Source organism: Apus apus, chromosome 3 (genome assembly GCF_020740795.1).
Source record: "Apus apus isolate bApuApu2 chromosome 3, bApuApu2.pri.cur, whole genome shotgun sequence".
NCBI classification, from domain to species: Eukaryota; Metazoa; Chordata; class Aves; order Apodiformes; family Apodidae; genus Apus; species Apus apus.
This window is the reverse complement of record NC_067284.1, coordinates 76,155,586-76,169,936: the sequence shown is the minus strand read 5'-3', so window position 1 is coordinate 76,169,936 and position 14,351 is coordinate 76,155,586. Positions and strand designations below refer to the sequence as shown.

At 37.3% G+C, this 14,351-nt stretch overlaps 1 protein-coding gene across 1 annotated transcript in view; it reads right to left on the bottom strand.

The window, feature by feature from the left end:
- Positions 1 to 655: 655 nt before the first annotated feature.
- Positions 656 to 14,351, bottom strand: part of BTBD9 (BTB domain containing 9) — a 126,339-nt gene continuing 112,643 nt past the window's right edge. The window contains exons 11-12 of the mRNA XM_051613233.1: positions 12,837 to 12,915; positions 656 to 8,149 (exon numbers count right to left, since the gene is read on the bottom strand). Of these exons, the coding sequence (XP_051469193.1) occupies positions 7,955 to 8,149; positions 12,837 to 12,915 (274 nt within the window). The 3' untranslated portion in view covers positions 656 to 7,954. The remainder of the gene's footprint in view (positions 8,150 to 12,836; positions 12,916 to 14,351) is intronic.

The window sequence follows — 14,351 nt, the reverse complement described above, 5'->3', positions numbered from 1 at the left end:
AAAGAGGGGATCAGCGTGGGCCTGAATGGGTGTGGCTGTGAATTCATCCCAGTTACGTGTCTCCCTGGAGACAGTATTACTGAAAATGCAATTAGGGTCTGTCAGGCTGATTTTGCTACATACACATGCACTGAAAGAACAGTCAAAGACTAGGATAAAGTCCAAAAACTTCAGCTGAGACTCGTACCTGTCCACAGGAAACTCTGAGGTAGTTCAGAAACAACCTATGTTTAGGAAATACGAGAAAGAAGGGATTAAATGCACAAAACTTTCAAGACAGAGTAATTGCTACACAGAAGGGAAGTATAACCATATAGTTTTAAACTACTGTCTGTCAACAAGAGAAGCACTGACAGAAATGAGTGAAAAAGTTCATTAAAAGATGAACTTCTATTTAGCCTGGCTCTTCAATTTATAATCTTTGAAGGAATGACATGAAAATTCACTTCAGAGAGAAAACAAAGGATAATAATTGAGCAAAGCAGAAAGAAAATTTTGCAAGATATTGGACAAGGTTAATAGACATGGACACTGCATTGTAAAGTGATGCTGTACTTTTCAGAATGAGTCCACGTGCTCAGTGCGATGTTGGAATCTCCAGACAGCTGAAAAACCTTCAAACAGGAACGCTGAAAAGTTACAAATTCTTTCAAGGTTCACGTTTGATGATACAGTTTATTTAGAAAACAACACTTATGTACAACACAATGAACAATGCACAAATAACAAACTGAGCATGTATGCGGTGCATCATGGTGACAGAGAAATACTTAAAAGTTATATTTAAACTTAACTTAGATAAACCTGCTCGAAGCCTGACCTACTACTTAAGTCAACCAAAAACCTCTTCCTGATTTTTCTCTTACATGAAAAGGAGTTTAAACAGATCGTGGAAGTATAAGCTCCAAAAGGGCTAGTATTTCCCATGTCCATAGAGTTCCAAACGTAAATTTTCCTCACTAGTGCTTGATGACCAAGTGGCAGTTGCCTTTAAAGTTTGATGTGAATGAACTGGAACTAGGATATTTTTATTCAGCATATGACAAAGAGGTAAAAATAAATACGATTTAAAAAATCCTTAATATATCACAATTTGGATGAAAGTTCCAGGGAACATCACAGAAACAGCGATATGATGCTGGGTGGGGAGGAAAAAAGGACTAAAAAGCAGATTGGGGGAAGCATGCAGGAAAAAGTAGAGCTGTGAGGAGTGGAGACTAGCTCAGACCACAAGTATCGTATCTTCATGTTGCTCTTCCCATAAAAAAATCTACTGAAGTCTTCCTCCCTATGTTCTCTTCCTTTTTTCTTTTTTTTTTTTCCACTCACATTCAGATGTGAAATTCCCTAAATAATAATAAAGAAGACCATGTAGAAATACATCTTTGCAAATACTCACTTGAACTTAGGTAACACAATCATTTTCTTAGCTATATATGCACAGATACACACATGTAAGTCCATACCAGTCTTTCCCCCAAACTCCTTCTTGCAAACACAGCTCTCACTGGAAGTGATCTGCTTCTGATCTAATCATCTAAGTCCCACAAACCTTGTATTATTGCATAAAAACGTTTCCTCAAAGTAGTTGCCTCTCAAGATCAGTAAGTGACATCCAAATCATGCAACACTGTTGTCCCTGTTATTAAAAATGGCACCGACAAACTTACAGGAATGACCCAAACAGAATCCTGGACTACAGAAAGCAGAAGAAACTGCACCTGTTCTTCAGCAATGAACCTGCCACAACTCTTTCAAAAGCTGTTTTGCAGTGTGACAAATCTCTGAGAAATTCCTGTGAAGGTACTACTGTCTTTTAGGAGCTGAAAATAACTGTTATTCTAACAGATACAGAAGATGTCAAAAAAACAATTCTGTGGCCTAACCGTGTCTCAAAAGCATAATCTAATTTTTTTATGTAAAGACAAAAAGTTCTTAACATCTATTGTTAAACACTTACCTATTGATAAACATATTTACTGGATTCTAGGTTTTGGCCATAAATCACCTAGTGGCTGTGGTTCAGGAGCATGGAGAAAACAGACAGGTGATGTAGACCAAAAATTATATGAAGGAAATGAGTAATTCCTGGTAGGTGTGCAAGTTCTCTGCTTCCAGTACAGAAAGAAGCTGTGATAGCTGCTATTCGCTTGGATTACATGGCACATAGTTTTAGGTGCAGAAACCCTCATCGGAACACTAATACTGCCCAACTTGGTATTTCAGGAGTCATCTGGCATTTGGACACACAGAATTTGCTCTAAGAGACAGCAGAGGTCAGTTTTGTATCAGACTGCATAATTTAGACTGAGGCTGTTGATGTGTATCTCCCAGTTTTCAAGAGTCACTGGATAATTCTAAAAATAATGAGAAACTAGGTTACCTTCTTTTAACCGAGGGATGAGTATCTGCACAAAGATAATAGATGTGCCAAGATGATAAACACAAAATAGATGAGTAAAAGTTACAGTGAGGAAAAGTACTTGGACTGCACCAACAATGCAGCTCTCCTCCTCTTTAACAGCCCAGGCCTACGATAGCAGGAGGTACCTGAGAGGTGTTTATACTTGTGCAGTGTGAGATCTTTAGCCTAAGTAATCCAAACTTCACTTCCCATTACATTTATGTAATGAATCAATTATTATTATTATTATTATTATTATTATAGAATGCTAAGCTGTATTATTCTATTAGGGTGGAAGGAATGGGAAAAGAAGTAATTCTTTGAAGTCTGGCTGGGTGATAACATCTAATGCCAAGGAGCTGATTCTTCACTTCCTTCCACCATTTGTACATATCATAGTAATTAAACGCATGCAGTATCATAAAACTGGTATGTGGTTGTACTGGCAGTCAGTCTATTGGTCAATCACAGATATGTGCAGTTTCCTTGTATTACACTTAACAGTTTTTAATTTGGGCTTTCTTTATCTAAGAAAAGTTGCAGGGTGACTTTAAAACCATTTCTCTAGTAAGCATTTTCAGACTCATTAAACACAGACCCAGATTCTATCATGGAATATGGGTGGGACTTTGACATCACCTCAGCCAAAGCTTTGCAATAAAAACTTTTGAAGGGCCCAAGAACAGTCTGCAGGGTTTTTTTGAGCAGTTAACAAAAGTCTTAGGAGTCTCACTCTGCAGACGCTGCAAGCCCTGCACACAAGAAGGAATTCAGGTGTGTTCTCTGGACTGCACTCCTGCCAGAGATGAGTGTTCTGTTTTACACACCTCACTACAGCCAAATTGCCAACACTTGACAGCTGGGCAAAAGCCAGCTTTGGATCTGCTCACCCACACCTTGTTTAGACACTTGCACTTTTGAAGCAACTACAGCATCAGCTTCCTGCCATAGCCATATGCAACGGGAGCTTCCCACACACACCTGCACAGAATTATTATTTTTTTTTTTAGCTTTGGATCTTTAGAAACTGTTCTAAATTCCAGCTAAATAATTAGCTATTAGCTTAATTTAACATATATATATATACACACACACAGACACACACACACATATATATGTGTGTATATATATATACATGAGAATATTTAGGTACTCCTAAAACTTGACCCAGGACTTTCATTTCTGTATCCAGAACACAACAAAGCTTTGTGAAGCTTGTGTATATATATATGATTGAACAAGTACAACCAACAACAACAAGTTCAGACAGAACTAAGGATTCTAATCTAAATACACCATAACTGAGAGATGGGGATGGCAGCCAGGCCTTGGGCATGCTCTGGGATCTACAAATTATTTCTGAAGCATAGTTTAGTACTTCCTATGGCAAGTGACATCATGACATTAACATTTACTTTTCAGTACATTAACTTTTACTGGCTCTGACTATTTGCTGACTACTCCAGCCACAACAACACAATTACCAATGCATTCACTAGTCCATTTGACAGTATATTAACACATGTCAAAATATAAGCCAATTAATACTTTCATAGAGAACTGCAATGTACGGCAGCATGTCTACTTTCTGTGAAAACCCATCTAATTCCTTATTGAGTTTCTCTGAGTGGGCATCACTGCAGAACCAGAGCTACTAACATGCATGTATCAGACAAGGATGGCATTAACTTTGTCCTCTAATTTTCACACTGACTCTAGCTGCACAAAACATCACTGAAAAATGAGTAGATGCTCACATGCAGTTGGCTGGAAACTTAATTTACTTGAAGTGGAACAATTATAAACATCTTCTGCTTTCTTGCATGGAAACCAACTCTCATCAAGTCAGATACTAATCTAAAAATTCTCTAATTTAATGTTAGCATTAGAAAAGATGGAGATGCATTAAACTGATTTGAATTTTTCAGCAATGCTGAGAAGCCCTGAGCTCTTTCATGAGTTGTCATAAAAACCAAGAAAAAACAATTTTCATGAGGAAAAGAAGAAAGAAATGGAGCTCTAAAGGAAGAAAACTACAATGAAGAACAGTTCTTTCTCTAACAAAATTGGTGATTGCTCCTCTGTATTGTCTTTAACATTAGACTTAGATTAACTTCTCTCATTGTAATTTCATGTCATTTGAGCTTGTTTTAGAGCTGACTGGCAATGGCTTGAAAACAGAGTTGCACAATTTTTGCTCACTTCAGAAATTAATTTTCCCTGAAAAATCAGTTTTAAGGAGTTGATATTTGACCATACATTTGTGTGAATAAAAATATTCTAAATGCATTTAGAATAAGTTAATTAATTAAAGAGACTTTAGAAAGAGGTTTGTTGAGTGCCATATGAGTTTAGTCTATGTCTGAATTCAACTTGTGGAAGAAAAACTAAGAAAACGAGGCCTAGGGAACTTAAAGATACCAAAGTACTAAATAGAAATAACGGCTCAATAGTGACAACACAGTTAGTTCCATTATGTAGAAATCTAACACAGCTGTGAATAATTATAGTAGTATCAGGGTTTATCAAAGCAATGAAATAAGCTGTAAAAGCACAATTTCACTGAAAGAGAAAAAAGAAAAGAAGAAAACAAATATTTCAGAATAATATACTGAGAACTACACCTGCAGTTTGAAGTCAATAAATTAGACAGACAATAATTAGACAGAATATTGACATCAAACCACAAATCAGTTCTGTGTGGCTTGTTCCTTTGTCTCTAGTAATATGTTGCTGACACAATGTTTAAGACAGAGACCTACACTAAGCAATACAGATACTAGATGTGTTTGTTGGCTGGTAGTGTTAGAAGACCAAGCAGAGTTAAGGCCCCTTAAACATTTCAACATTATTTCTTAGAATAAAAAGGCAAAGGATTCCCACTGGAAAATGTGAAGCTGTGCCAAGGCTTGTCTGAAAAGCCTGGGAGCTCTGTGATCACACTGGACTTGCCTCAGTGACAGGTTCAAAGAGTAACTCTAACATTAGAAAATAAAGACTGTGAGAAAGGCCATGTGTGACTGAGAATCAGTCTAATACTAACAATTTCTATTGATCCATATGAAGGGACAATGCAATGTTGTTTTTTGTTTTGACTGATTTTTTGGAGGGGGGAACTGGAGGGTCTATCAGACCTGAGTTTTTGCTTGGGAATCTCTCAGATCTCTTCGTTCAGATTATTGGCAGAGAGTGAATGTCATGGGAAATAAATAGACATTTCTGTTCAGCAGTGAGTCACAGGACAAGATAAAAAAGATTAAAAATGGCTTTTAGTCTACAAGACTTATTTATATCATAAAAATTAACTGTGCATATCAAAGATTACAAACTGAAAATCCTGTTCTTTCTCCAAGAGCCTAGACTCAGAACAGCTGACAGAAACTTTAAAAAAAAATTTAAACAATCTCTACAATGGTGACTACTAAAGACTCACAGCTAGGAAGTTATGCCCTTTGCTTAGCCACAGCTTGAGAAAAGCTAACTTGTTTGATCAAACTGCAAAGAAATACCAGCACTAACATGGAAGGACTTAACTACCAAAGACAAGACATGCTCCATGCATCTCAGTGGTTCCAGCTGGATTATAGAATAGAAAAGTTTTCTGGTTTTAACTAACCCCACAACTTGTTGGACCTACACTTCAACAAGATAGTTATGTCCCCAGTAGCTGGTCTCAATTCTTTCATGCTCCAAGGTTGTTAAGCTATAAGGTAACCAGCACCCCAGACTAGGTGCTGGCCAGCACCAGCAGTATCCTGTCTCTCAGTATCCTGCTGTCTGAGGCAGCTGTGGCACATATTATAAACTGTATACAATGCATCTGCACTGACAGACACAAGTCAGAAGGCAGCAGTGGGAAGGGAAGAGGCTGTAGGCAAATGTCAGAACTCCACTGCAATTTAGCAATGAAAAATACTATAGCATTGTTGATAAAATCTAATCAATTTTATTTGAAACAAGAAAAAGGAAGCTTTTCTCCTTCGAAGTTTCTACTGATTCATTGCTACCACTTGTTATATTTCTTCTTGTTTCTAGCACAACCAGTATCCAACAGGGAAATTCTTTCAAATTAAGTATTGTGATAAATTAACATACTATTTGCTATGTTGATATAACTCATTTTATCACTATGGTTATGCAAAGAAAAGCCATATTTATTCTACACTAGCTTTGTTTTCTTCTGACAAGGCTATTTGTCACCACAGGAAATACCAAGTTCATAAAACTGGATAGCTGACATTTCCAATATAATATACTTTGTGAGGGGTAATAAACCTCCTAATCAATTTTGCCAATTACATCTGCGTTTGTCTTAATATAAAATCACTTTATCTCTTACTGAAAGACAAAGAGCTCTTTCTAAAAGTCATGTAGATCTGAAGAGTAAGAGACTGCACCATCATCAGTGTGGAAACACTCAGAATAAGCAAAGTAGCAGGCAAAGTAATCCAGACAGACACAGGTGGATAACAAATTCTATGATTGTAAAGTAAGAGCCAGATCTTTTACAGTACAGTGGAAAAGCATCATATGAAGTTTATGAGAAAAGTTTATGCACACACAACCTTTAAATTTTAGCTCTAGACTGCAAAATATTTTTTTCTTGGAAAAAATTAAGTATCTGCAAATTCTTTTTTTTTGGTATCCTAAACAACTGCTTGTCAGTGACCAGGTGAAGTTTCACTTTTCTAAATCAACTGTTTTTGATGATCTGTTGCAATTTTTTTTAGAAATATTGGTAAAAATAACAATCTTCAGGAGTGAAAAACTGTTTTTCTTCATGACAGATGCTTGATTTAGGAATTTCCTTTTTGAGTGTAAGAAATGCAATTTTGTACTTTGAAAAGTCAACTAAGGTCAAGATTAAGATAGCATCCATTAATTAGCATCCATTAATTAGTTTGTTGGTATCATGAAAGCTTTTCCTGTCACCCCGCTGATGAACAGGGAATTTGCTTCTCAGCAGGTAAACATGTTTGATACTTCCTTAATCTACTGCACAGCATTTGCTATAGCCAAAAATAAGAGACAAAGTGGAATACAGAGTCAAAACAATTTAGAAGGCAGATTACTAGTTACAAAGGAATATGAATGAAGAATAACATTTAAAAAGAACATATATTCTGGATTGATGTGCTCCATAAACATTTTTTTTGCTAATGGAAGCCTTCAAGAAACAAATACTTATTTCATATGCCTTCCATTCTGCTCAAGTAATTTTACATTTCCACTGTAGCTCTGCCTTTTATTTCCTTCTGTTCTCCTCGCCTTGGTTAGATTAAAGAGGTAGGGTGTTAATGGGGTACTTTATGAAGATTGAAGACCTATTTTCTCCCCCCTTGGAGATCAGCCTGATTTGAACAAATTGAGGAGAGTGAAGCAGTCTCTTCATGTCCTTGGGAAAAGCATTTTCCATTTCAGCATTTCCAGCTTTCAGACATGGTCCCCTTTGTTCACAGAGAAAAGGAAAGAAAAGATGCCAGCAAAAGATGGTTCTGAATAACTTCATATAGTTTCAATGGGGCTGCAAAAGTCTCCTTTCAGTCTCCTTTACGGTTGGTGGGCATGTGAACGTGAGGTGGATCCAGGAGGGGAAGGCAGGGAACTAGTGCTTGCAGCTCGAACAGGCCGAGAAACAACCTGTTGTCCACCGTTCCCCGCGTCTGTTGTTGCCACTTCCTTACTACTCTCATCTTTGTGGTTACTGTTTTGTGCTGGGCACTCAAAATGCACACAGTGAAATACCTGGTGAGAATGAAGAATGAAGAAAAGGCAAAACAATTAAACGCTGGCAAAAGCATGATCAAAGTAAGGTGAAATCTGTACGGAAGTAGACAGGCCATATCAGTGCCAAAGTCAAATCAGAACATTTCAGCATGAGGTCAAAAACATCTGTCCACAGGTCACAAACATTGTAAGGTGATAAAAGTGGAGCAAGACAAGGCCTTCAAATTATACCAACCTTTACATATAGCACTAAAAATCAGAAAGTGGATAGAGATATTTGTAAATTATTTTTTTCCTTGCCGAGTAGCATAAATATCTACTACACGCTATTGGATGACAAGAACAATTATATTAATTGTTTTAAATGTATCTTATGATCTAATTACTTCCTCAAAAGTCTGAATGTTCATACACACTAGAAATGAAATTGAAATGATTACCAATATTATTCTATTTCAAGATTGCCCTCTGCTGTGATAGCAATGGTAGCTCTACAGACACATCCTGCAGTATGTAGGAATGCATTCACAGTGTCCAAGGAGGATGCTGCTTCATCACATTAAATATTCCATTTCAAACAGTGATTGTTTGCTGATGTTTCAAACAATACCTGGGACCACTGTACACATGACTTCATCTTAAAGGACAGTCTGTTTAAGCATTTTTTCCTATTTCTTTTCTACTTCACTTACTCTTAGTTATACGTTTTTGTAGTGCCCGGGAGAAGAAGGGAGAGGAACACTTTAAAATTGTTACAAAACTTCTTTCCACATGGTTTTCTAATTGCTACAAATTGCACAGCTTTGCCACAAACTGAACAAATAAATCTTCTCTTATACTGATTTAAAATTTGCTATTTTCTCATGCATTGTAGTTTTATGGCTAAAATTTTCTGGCATGCTTTTGTGACCGCTTCTGTCATTCTTTTTGCAAGTAGATGATGTCTTTAAAGATCTCACAAACAAAAGTAAACTATTATAATCTTAACAGGTCTTTCCCAGACCCTTTCAAGTTAATGTGGGCAAAATCAAATACCATAAAAAAGATATTGGTATAATACATATTCATACAAGCCTACAGAATATTATATTTTCTAACTTTTCTTCAATACAACTGAAAATCCTGATATTCTTTCAGACCATCCCTGCTCAAGACGCCTGCAGTGACATGTCTGCAATAGCCTCTGGGTCTTTTCTGAGGAGGTAGCTAGTTAATTCAAATTCTGACAATATTCATGAAATGAATAAAAAAAAATTCAGTCACTGTTTTTTTTTAATCCTCATTATATTTTCTCGTGCCTCTCAGTGTAAGAATTCCCGCAGTTTTTTATACAGATACATAGTGATGCATGTTTATATTTCTACATATACACACATGCTCACATAAAGATATATCACTATGTCTTATATATATACATATGAACAGATTATAAATCTACACTTGTACCCACACATGTGCACAAAATGTTTTTTCTCTGCATTTCTTATGGCAAGTTTTTTTCTAAAGCTGAATTCGTTTCTAGAGTGGAACCAATTCTCTCCATCTGTTACAGTTCTTGAGAAGCCAATATTTGCATTCAGCTCCACTTCTTGAGAAGCCCCTTTTATACCCATCCCACTCCCGTGTTTTTTCAAGTAACAGCTACTGCCGTTTTTCCAGTTGCACTTAGCATTGGGATTTGCAGAAAAGAACATTATCTCCTCAGTGCACCTTGTTAAGACACTGTTTTCCTTAAAAAGCAGCTCAGTCTAACCAACAAGAGGGAGATCTCCAAGTCAGAAGATTCCATATTTCTATTGTATCCCACACCAATAATGTTTCTCATTTAAAACTTCACATACATAGTGACACATGCCTTTTTGAATACAGTATGGATACCACTGAAATTTAGCTAATACTACTCTATAAGGCCTGAAGTACCTGTTTCTGAAGTTAAAACTTTTATCGATCCTTTCACGCTAAATCCTTAATGCTCAACTCAGCATCTGGCACATCAACAAGCCTGTGAATTTACAATATTATTTTCTATTACTCTGCCACTTCAACATTTAGAGAATACAGCTTGTGAAAGAAGCAGAGGACAAAGAAGTACATTTAAGCTCATCTGCTTCATTGGAACTATGTACTTCAGAACAGTATTACTACAACAAACAATCCTGCATGTGTTTCTTACAAAAGAGACGACAGATGACACTTCAGCATCATCTTGTGATCAACGGGTGTGTTATACTTCTCATGGATATTTTAAGAGAAGTCCAACATAGGCAGCAGGAAGGCCAAGAACCCATAAAGTGGTGCAGTAATTTGTAAGATAAAGCTCTCACATTAGCAACTAGGTGTCCTTTCCAGGTCAGTAATACTGAAAAGGAATAACAAGATAAAACTTACACAGTCAAAGTATCAGGTGACCTGTCTGACAAATAAATGATGGCAAGGACTAAGGGAAAATAATACTTTTATTTACAAAAGTAGGATGACTGGAAGCTCAAGAAAACAGAAAGTGACACTTCTATCGTGCTCTTTCAAATGCCAGGTCAAAAAATCTGTTAACATCTTGTCTTTCAAAACTTGAAAAACATGGCAAAGGAAAAGAAGAGTTTAGAAGATGAAATTATTCACAACATGGATAAATGTTATGGGATTTTTTTCAATTCTAAAAATCAACTCTTCCCTTTGGTATGTATAGATTGTCCTTCAAAGATCAAAAGTATGTGTTACTAGAATTGGGAGGGAGTAGTTTTGTAATTATTACAGTAAAATGAATATGCTAATTTGCAGCCATTGGACACAAACAATGCTGTTTGACAATTCTTTCAATGCTTAAGAACCAACAGCCTCATATGTTAAACAGTGCTGTTTAGCATCTTCGTTGGAGACATGGACAGCGGCATTTAGTGTATCCTCAGCAAATTTGCTGATGATATCAAGCTGTGTGGTGTGGTTGGCAACCAAAGAGGGAAGGGATGCCATCCAGAGGGACCTTGACAGGCTGGAGAGGTGGGCCACTGCCAAGCTCATGAAGTTCAACAAGGCCAAGTGCAAGGTCCTGCACTGGGGTTGGCGCAACCCCAGGCACAAATACAGGCTGGGGGATGGGCTGAGGAGAAGGACTTGGGGATGGTAGTTGATGAGAAGCTTGACATGAGCCGCCAGTGTGCGCTTGCAGCCCAGAGAGCCAATTGTGTCATGGGCTGCATCAAAAGAAGTGTAGCCAGCAGGGCCAGGGAGGGGATTCTGCCCCTCTACTCTGCTCTGGTGAGACCCCACCTGGAATACCATGTGCAGCTCTGAAGCCCTCAGCACAAGAAAGATATAGAAATGTTGGAGAGGGTCCAGAGAAGGGCCACCAAGATGACCAAAGCGCTGGAGCACCTCTGCTACGAAGACAGGCTAAGAGAGGTGGGGTTGTTCAGCCTGGAGAAGAGAAGGCTCCGGGAAGACCTTATAGTGGCCTTCCAGTACCTGAAGGGGGCCTACAGGAAAGCTGGGGGAGGGGCTTTTAATCAGAGAAGATAGTGATAGGACAAGGGGTAATGGTTTTAAACTGAGAGAGGGGAGATTTAGGTTAGATATTAGGAAGAAATTCTTCACTATAAGGGTGGTGAGGAACTGGAATGGGTTGCCCAGGGAGGCTGCTGATGCCCCATCCCTGGAGGTCTTTAAGGCCAGGCTGGATGAGGTTTTGTGCAACCTGGTCTAGTGGTAGGGGTCCCTGCTCATGGCAGGGGGGTTGGAACTTGATGATCTTTAAGGTCCCTTCCAACCTCAATGACTCTATGATTCTATATGCTAAAGCTAAATATGATCAGAAATCCTGACTTCTAGAGTTGAGAAACTCTAATTACTAAAATGTAATAGTGCTATCCGAAGTTCATTGTGAAGTGTGGAAACTATAATGTTTTGAACTACATGTGGGGGATGTAGAGGGATACACACAAGAGCAGCGGCTTTTGGTGCCTCTTATGTTCTTGTGATGTTAACATTCTCATCTTACAAAGATTTCCATATATTCTGAAATTCACATATTGTAAATTGTTTCACTGAAGTCAACTGTAAAATCTGGACTTCATCGGAGACAATACACAACAATTACAAAAGACAGAAGCACAAGTAAGCAAAAAAGAGGATGATAACGCACTTGGTCAGTTAGGGCAAAATATATGAATTGAAAAAAGTCTCTTGGTTTGGCCACTACTGGTTAACTGATTAACTGGGTATTAAAATTAATTATAAAAGAATCTTATGCAAATAAGATTTTCTTATGAAGAATGAATTTTTTTTATGTTTTAATAATGAAAAAGTTAATATAATAAAACCAAGTAATTAGAGACTATAGACCTTTCTCTAGTGCACTGAAACGGTATTTTCATCACTGTAAGGATTCATTTTAAATGAAACCCACTAGGAATGTTTGATGGCACTGTGGAAAGATCAAAATAATAAACCCTTTACTGTGCTTTGCCTGTAAAACCCCCAAAATATCCCCCAGACTGGCAACAGCCCTTCAGTTCCATAGGGAAGATGATAACACAGTTCACAAATGCTCAAATGAAAAAAAGCCTTCATTCTTAGTTTGGTAGATTGCCAGAGAAAAAATAAAGTATCAAGTACATTTCAGAAGACATTATCAATTTCATTCCAAGATATGAAAAAATGTACTGTGGTATATTCATGAAGAATAAAGGTTTTCTTAAAAGTTCCTTACCTCATTAGCTGTGTTGTGAGTTCCAACTATTCTGATAAAAGATGCAGGCTGTTTATCAAAAGTGATTGTTTGCCAGGATCTACAAAAAAAAAAAAAACAACAACAAAAAATCCAGAAAGACATACAAATACTAAACACAGTCACAACAGCTTGCAGTAAAATATACAGAGAACCCATTCAAGTCACCGTATGTACTATTATTACTTAACAGGGCAAGCAGAGAATAATGTTTCATCACCTGAATTTCCCACACTTCTTGTTAATTTTTATTTTTCAGTGCTTTGACTCTGCTTATGTGTTTTAATATATATCTGATGCTAGATAAATAAAAGTAAATGCATCCATCTGTTAACTACTAATGAGAAATAATCAGAGCTTGGCTAAAGATAATTCTAGCTCTAGGGAAAAAAAAAAACACCCAAGCTCTCAAAAACACTCCTCCCACTCTAAGTGAAGCAGTGGAGACAGAGGAGCCAAGCTTCCTTCGTTTGGGCCAAGGTCCTGCCAGTAAATTATGAATGACATAAAGCATTCTTCACAGTTCAGGTTGTGAGGATTTCCCCATCCTGACAGAGAGGCACTGGGGAGAACAGACATACCCCCCATGAGCAGGCGTAGAACTTTTTGGGCTAGACTGAGAACACCAGAGGTAGATTGTCAACACTATAATCTTCCTTCCTCATTCACGCTTTTCTGGATTGGGGTGAGGTACAACACCTCAAGCCTAATACACAGCAGGAAAAGGACAACTCCTTACTGTACCTTTGTGCTTACAGAACACACTGAGTAAAACAGAAGAAACAAAAAGAATAATAGAACTTGTCTGGTGCCAGTCTTCCACTATATTAGATTAGCACTTGAACATAATAGAATTAAAATTATTTTATATTCATAAAACATGAAAGCTAGATACAGAATTTAACTTTTCAACAAAACTATCACAGAAGGCTTCAGAAATAAAATGCAATTAAGTCTAACTTGATTAACTCACTACAGAAGAAAAACATTGGATTGTTTTCCTGAATGTGTTCAGAATACCTTCAGAAGTGTTCATATAAGAAATAAGGGGCTGAAGAAAAACTGGAATAAAACACCACTTGCTATCAGTAGACTACCCCAAAGCCTGACAGTACAAACAGTGTCGTTGCTATTTGTCAGGCACTTGAATTTTCCCTTAGCAGGAAAACCTCATTGTCACAAACAGCATTTCTGGGTTTAATTGACTATTACTTTTTATCACCACTGTCAGGTTATATTTGCTTAAAGAAGATTATGAGCCAAATCAAGACCTAATTTCAGGTAGTTTACTGGTACTTCTGCGGGAAATGATGGATGTAACTAGCTACTCATCATAATAGAAAGGTGCACACTGTATCAGGCCTCAGAGGTACAGCAGTTATCTATCCAATGGCATGGTTTATTTATACTTCTTATGTGACTATGTCCCCCTTATTTTAAAGCTCAGGTTGTTATTTCAAGTTCTAAGTTAAATATAAAATGAGAATGGACCATTTT